The sequence below is a fragment of the Sinocyclocheilus anshuiensis genome, unplaced genomic scaffold, assembly GCF_001515605.1.
Source record: "Sinocyclocheilus anshuiensis isolate Anshui unplaced genomic scaffold, SAMN03320099.WGS_v1.1 scaffold281, whole genome shotgun sequence".
Taxonomy (NCBI): Eukaryota; Metazoa; Chordata; class Actinopteri; order Cypriniformes; family Cyprinidae; genus Sinocyclocheilus; species Sinocyclocheilus anshuiensis.
In genome coordinates this window covers 94,988-101,393 of record NW_015540849.1, presented here as the reverse complement: position 1 = coordinate 101,393, position 6,406 = coordinate 94,988, and the positions used below count along the sequence as shown (strand labels likewise).

Here is a 6,406-nt window from a genome sequence, read left to right as displayed (position 1 = left end):
GACTGTTTCCTGGGAGAGTAGCCTACAATGCCGGTGTCTGTTTCTATAAAGTGGGGCAATTCCAACTTTGCATGGACAGCCTAGATTCTGACTCGTAGCCTGTAAGTATGTTTTCATATTTAAAGAATTTGCCACTGACGATTCAAACGCAAGTTTTGGGCAGTGTAGAGTAGCGCTTGTTGTTTGTCGTTTCTCCGATCACAAATGCAGACATGGTTTTATGTTTACGCGGCGCGATACGCAACGCGTAAAAAGACAGTATAAGTCATTATAATCAGTAATTATGTCCCCACTGGATGCAACAAATGCCTCGTTTATAATGGGTTTTATTGGTGTTGTTGTCTCATCGCACCGGGACACAGCATCACAGTATGGTAAGGGACGTAACATTTCCGAATGTGTTTTTTTAACCTTAAACCGCATAAACACATTTTATTACTACAAATACACAAAATAATGTTCTTTTTAGCAACGTCATATGACCCCTTTAATCTATATATCTGACCCATGTATAACTCTGCATAATCTATATGTCTAACCTATCTGTAACTCTATATAATATTTCAATCTAACCCGTCAGTGATATACATGGTAATAGATGGGTCAAATATGTAATCTATACACCTCTATAACCCTATTTAATCTATATATCTGCCCCCTCTGTGAACCTGTGTTATCTATGTCTAACCTCTACATCTCCTCATTATTTGCTGTATTTGTAAATTTTACATTTTGTTAGTTAGTTAGTTAGTTATTTGACACTTTTGTTTTGATCCAAAGGATCTTAAAGTACATTTAGTACTTTGTGATGCTTATGCTTGGCTGAAGGGCATAATAGCAATATAGGGCCAATGTAGTATGAGTCTGGATCTGTAACTGCTAAGATACCAGCACTTTATCTAAATAATCCATCACTCTTGATGGTGATAAGTTCATGTAGCATGTTTGTGTGACTGTGCCTTTTTAAAACAATAGGCAATTTTGACAAGTGCAGATTTATCCATAACTTATGACAGATCATGACTGACACTTTTTTACCGATTCGAATAAAAGTAGAATGTGTGCATATATGCATATTTTGTGTGTTTCTTCAGGGACCCAGGAGTGTAAGATTTTACCGTCGTCTAGATTTTTTCCTCCGGCTGAAGATCACTCTTTCTCTACTCGTCTTTCTGGTCAGCTTCCACTGCTTTCTGTGGCTCCTTATGCCTCCTTTCTTTTCATTTCATTCATTCATTTCTTTCGTTATACATTTATTCACTTTTCACTCTTTCTTCTTTCGTCTGGGTGTGTTATAATGTCACTGATTTATTTTATGTTCCTATGTGTATTTTTAAATGGTTGTGTGTTGTGTGTAGCATTTGTATTTGTGTTTAAGAGGGACTTGTCTCACCTAACTGCCAAACAGCTTTGATTTCTAGAAACACACCTCATTTTGGTGTTTTACAAGAAGCAGAAGCTCAAAACCCTGCCCACCCTGAAAACCATATAGACTATGTGTATGCATGTATATCTGTTCATGCATGTGAGTGTCTCTGTGTTTCGTGGCTGTACATTTTTCCCTCTCTTCCATGTAGACTCTGTAGAGGATGGAGTGATCAGAAAATGTCCAGAGAGAGGTGAAGTATTCATCCCTGTCCTCTAATCATGTTCTCTTTATCATATCAGACTATATCACAAATAAACCATAGCAGGGTTGTCAGGGTCACTGTGCAATGACCAAATGACTGTGCATTTTTGCTTGGCTACTTGATGAATAAATGGACATAAAATATTTGAGTTAAAAAGAGATTGATTGCCAGGCACTTAAGTCAAATATAGAGTTTATTATGGGTTATTATTATACAATAATAATTGACCACAGAATGCTGTCATTGAAGAATCAGAATAAAGGAGCTGTTAAAAAATCTGTTGTGTTTTGCCCCTCAGGTCGTGCTAAAGTAGATCTGCAGGAATATCTGAAACAGTGGCAGGAAGACTTGCAGCGGAGAGAGGAGAATATTAAAGATCTGCCCAGAATTAATCAGGTAAACACACACCGAAGATGTGGTCAGAATCTGAAATGTCTTTGTTTCCTTTGTTAAATGGCTTTGTTCAGCGAGCCATTTAATGATGACTGAACGATGGCTTTTCACGTCTTTATGGCTGAGATTTTTCCAGTTCATGTATAGCTGATCTGTGTACATTAAAGGGATAGTTGACCCAAAAATAAAATTTCTGTCATTAACTACTCACCCTCATGTCGTTCCAAACCCGCAAGACCTTCGTTCATCTTCGGAACACAAATTAAAATATTTTTGATGAATTCCGAGAACTCTCTGACCCTCCCATAGACAGCAAGGATCCTTACACGATCAAGGCTCAGAAACGTAACAAGGAGATCGTTAAACTAATCCATGTGACATCAGTGATTCAACCGTAATTTTTTGAAGCTACAAGAATACTTTTTATGTGCAAAGAAAACAAAAATAATGACTTTATTCAACAATTCGTCTCCTCCGTGTCACATACATATGACGCGTATCACATACGTAAACAACATATGTACGCGGATACGTTGTTTACGCTTTGATCTGAATGTAAACAATGTATGAATGTTGCTCATTCTTATTTAAGTACAGCACCTGGTTGGCTTTGTCCTGATCAGTGATGATTCCACAAGTATTTGACAACAGTGTCATCAGCGTTCATTCTCTGCTCACTGACCTTGTTCAGAGCAGTTCTATTCCTGTTCTCTGCCATAGTCTGTCTGCTCTCACTGTCCTGAACACATACAAACTCAAGTGGAGACTTGTCTTATTGAAGTGTAATAGGGATGTTGTCCGTGGTAACCTCTATAGTGATTTGTTGTCATTTCTGACCACATTTAAGCCATATAAACACAGTTCAGTTTAATTAAAGAGACTGTATCGACTGTGTTCCAGGTGCAGTTTATTGGTTTGACGAAGACTCTGTACGGTGTGTTCCATGGCAACGAGGAGGAGGAGAGTCTGTACCGTGCTGTGGCGCGAGTGACCAGTCTTCTGCTGCGCATGGAGGAGGTAGGGCGGAAGCTACAGGAGAGCAGCCCGCAGAAAATGCCCCAAAGTACACCCACCAGCACGGCTCAGCCAGAGACCTCCCCAACATTACCCACCAGCCCTGAGACCGAAACCCTCGCCGAGGGTGAAGGCGACCAACCCGAGTCTCCGGCCAATCAACAAGAAACTGCCCCATCCCACTCTGACATTACCCCGACCTCAACCTCGCGTCCTTCCACGCCCACCAGCAGTCCCACCGGAACCAGCAGCCCCGTGTTTGACACGCCAGCAGACACGCCCAGCTCGCCCTCTGCAGTCAGAGACGGGGACTGGAGTTTCTCCTTCGAGCAGATTCTTGCATCTCTCCTGAATGAACCATCTGTCGTTCGCTTCTTCGAACGGGCCATTGACACAGATTCTCTGATCGCACACGCACGCAAAAACCAGCTTAAAGATGCACACTAACACACTATATCAGAGCAATCACAGCAAAACACTGCCCTAAAAGCCATAAACCCTCTCCCTTCCTCTTTCTCTTTGCTGTGCGACTTGTACAGGTCAGTGTTTGTGAAACCCTTATGTCCGTTACAGATGAGGAAATAGTTTTATTTATATACAGACGCACAAGTACAAATCAAAGGGACCCCCAAAAAAAATTATTGAAGTATAAAATGATTCAGATTGCACAGTATGAAGAAAAACAGGTATTTTGATGTAATATAAAAGATTAGTGTTCGATGTTATTTGTGTAATATAAATGATTGGTGTGAGATATTGTGATATAATGTAGATGAAGGTATTACGATGTAATATAGATGAGGTATTATATTATAAATAATAGTATAAATGGCACGTGTGATTTGGGATGACGGCATGAAAAGGCTTTGCCTGCTTTATCCATTAAGTAACCTCGAAACAGCTCACATGCACTACGTCTCTCATTCCCAGCCTGACATGTAGAACCACAAAAGGAAGGATGATTGTAAGGGAAATCAACTGCTAATGGCTGAAAAAATTCTATTGTTTGAGAATTCATTCAAAATATCTTGTTCCATAACACGTATGTCTCCTTACATTACGTACCTTGCTCGAATGAGCTATGAAATTCTTTCGTTCTTTCTGTAGAGGCTTGATTAGGAATGCCCAGAATGGTTATGCTAATGAGGAGGCGGAGTTTAGTCCACATCATATCACATTCCACTGCACTGAAGGTCTGTATTATTCCAGATTATAGTCATGTAATTCTGATTCACTGAATGTGTTTGTGTCTACAAACCGAAATCTGTGGTTTATGCCTTATTGGTTTTTGATTCAGGACTTCAGTACGATCACAAGTGCTTCCATTTAATTAAAACCTATTTCATCTTTAAACATGTTTCGCAATCGTTTTGGAGATTAGTATCAAAATATATTTGAATTTTGTCATAAAACAAGAAGTATATTTTCTGTCATTATTTTACAGATTAAAAAAAAATATCATAGAGAACATACTGAAATGCTTTAGCAAGAAAAATATTTAGTTGCGCTGTAAATGATATGCAAAAAGTGTATAAGTAATTTTTCTGTCAGTTCATGTAGTCGAAGCTGTAAAACATTAAGTGATAAATCACTTCACCTATCATAAGAGTTGTATGATGCTTAAAATGGACAAATGGATATGCAGAATCATTCTTAATTTTGAATTTTGTGTAAATGTTGAGAGCTTGTGGTGATGAGTGCAAGAAAATTGGTGTTTTGTGGTTATTCCGTTTGAAGTTGTGTCAGGTCTACACCAGCTAAACAACGTTTTTCATTCTGTGTGTAATAAAGTAATTATGTTCTTCTGAAGCTAAAGGCACCTCAGAGTAGGAAGCCGTAGTGCGTATTTTCCATTCGATTGGTTGGTCATCTAAGGAAGATGTTGTTTTGGTTTTGTATTCTTGCACACTAACCACAAAGTCCATAGAAATACTTGCAGAAGGAGTTGCATTGAAAGATAAATTATTAGTATTACATCTCAGAGTCGCTCTCGTACTGTTCTTGCTGAACATTTGATGTTCGCTTCATGTACTTCAGGGTAATAGTGTGGTCGGTTTGATTTTTAGTTTTTTTTTATGTTTATTTTTTTGTCTTAAATATATAACTTTGTTACAATCTGTTTGTGCCTCATAAACTGTCACATTATGAAAATGTAATGATAAAATAAAATGTATGAAGAAAGGATCTTCCCTCTCTTTATCTATCTATCTCTTATGTTGTTCTAGGAGCAACATTGATGTTGATCCAGGAACATGGGAATATCACAGCCTTCTGCTACTCTGAGAACAATATAAGCAGGATTTCCACAGTGCTGTCAATAGTGTGATCGATCCCAACTGCAGGCATGCAGACAGGTTCCTGCTGTGATCTGCTTCAGCTGCCTTTGATAAGCCACCTGAGGAAGGTTACATATTTTATGGCGGTCATGTTGGCACAGTTTGACATTGTGTCCTCTGACTCTTGCCACTATGGCAGCATCTGTTGTGAGACATGCACAATTTTCTTAAAAGGGGGAGATTGTAACCTGGGTCTTGACTTTGACCATACATAATCCTTATCAAGACCATCGAAAGTGCTGATCATGAATCCCACTTTTGGCTTTGATTTTGTTGTAAGCATGTTCTAGATCGCTTCAAAATGAAAATGTAATGGCAAACATTGAAGATGAGCTACAAAGCTGTAGATTTATTATGCAACACATGGATTCCACACAAAAGAAATTAATTTATAGCACAATCATTTGTATAACTCTTTTCCATTGACTTCCATTCAGATAGAACAGCTTTTGATCCTCTAAATTGGGACGCATCTAGTTGCAATGAAATGGAAGTATTGGCAGATATTTTCTTGTTGTGACAGAATATCGAAAAAGAAAAAAAAACCTGTTCTTTTCGATGGTTGTTGGTTGGAATTTAAGATGTCTGAATTGGGGAGGGATAGGTTTAAGCAGATTTAATTATTAAGTCCAGCATACAACACCAGAGAGAAGTCGGCAGATCAGTTATGATATTTTAATTAAGAATTATGAGGTAAATAATAATAATTATTATTATTATAAAACATGTATGGATGAATTGTTCACACACAAAACACATTTAGAACATGGGGTGCATTTTCATTTCATGTCAGCTTTAAGCAGAGGTTGTAGTCTAGAAGGTCTCTGGTCATGCAGCATTTCAAAATGTAAAAGATACTGTTTCAAAACTTTGGATACCACCTTTTTTTTTGCCGTAAGAGTGGCCGTGGCCATTTGTAAATATAATGGGCCTGGCTTCCGGTGTCATCCGCTTCCAGCTATTTTTAGCTGTACAAAACAGCTTGTTTTGCTGCTTGATATTGCAAACGGGTGTGTCTTACTTTAATATTAT

At 38.3% G+C, this 6,406-nt stretch overlaps 1 protein-coding gene across 4 annotated transcripts in view; it reads left to right on the top strand.

Annotated features, from left to right (window-relative positions):
- The window catches only part of tbc1d8b (TBC1 domain family member 8B), a 19,710-nt gene extending 13,651 nt beyond the window's left edge, over positions 1-6,059 (top strand). The window contains exons 18-22 of one of the 4 annotated variants that reach the window (XR_001634151.1): positions 1,095-1,175; positions 1,578-1,619; positions 1,930-2,027; positions 2,925-4,231; positions 5,264-6,059. Coding sequence is in view for 3 of the 4 variants with exons in the window: in XM_016485071.1 (XP_016340557.1) it covers positions 1,095-1,175; positions 1,578-1,619; positions 1,930-2,027; positions 2,925-3,485 (782 nt within the window). In the remaining variant the exon portion in view is untranslated. Of the gene's footprint in view, positions 1-1,094; positions 1,176-1,577; positions 1,620-1,929; positions 2,028-2,924; positions 5,223-5,263 lie in introns of those variants that run through there. The other 3 variants (XM_016485072.1, XM_016485071.1, XM_016485073.1) reach the window with 3 other exon arrangements.
- Positions 6,060-6,406: the final 347 nt, after the last annotated feature.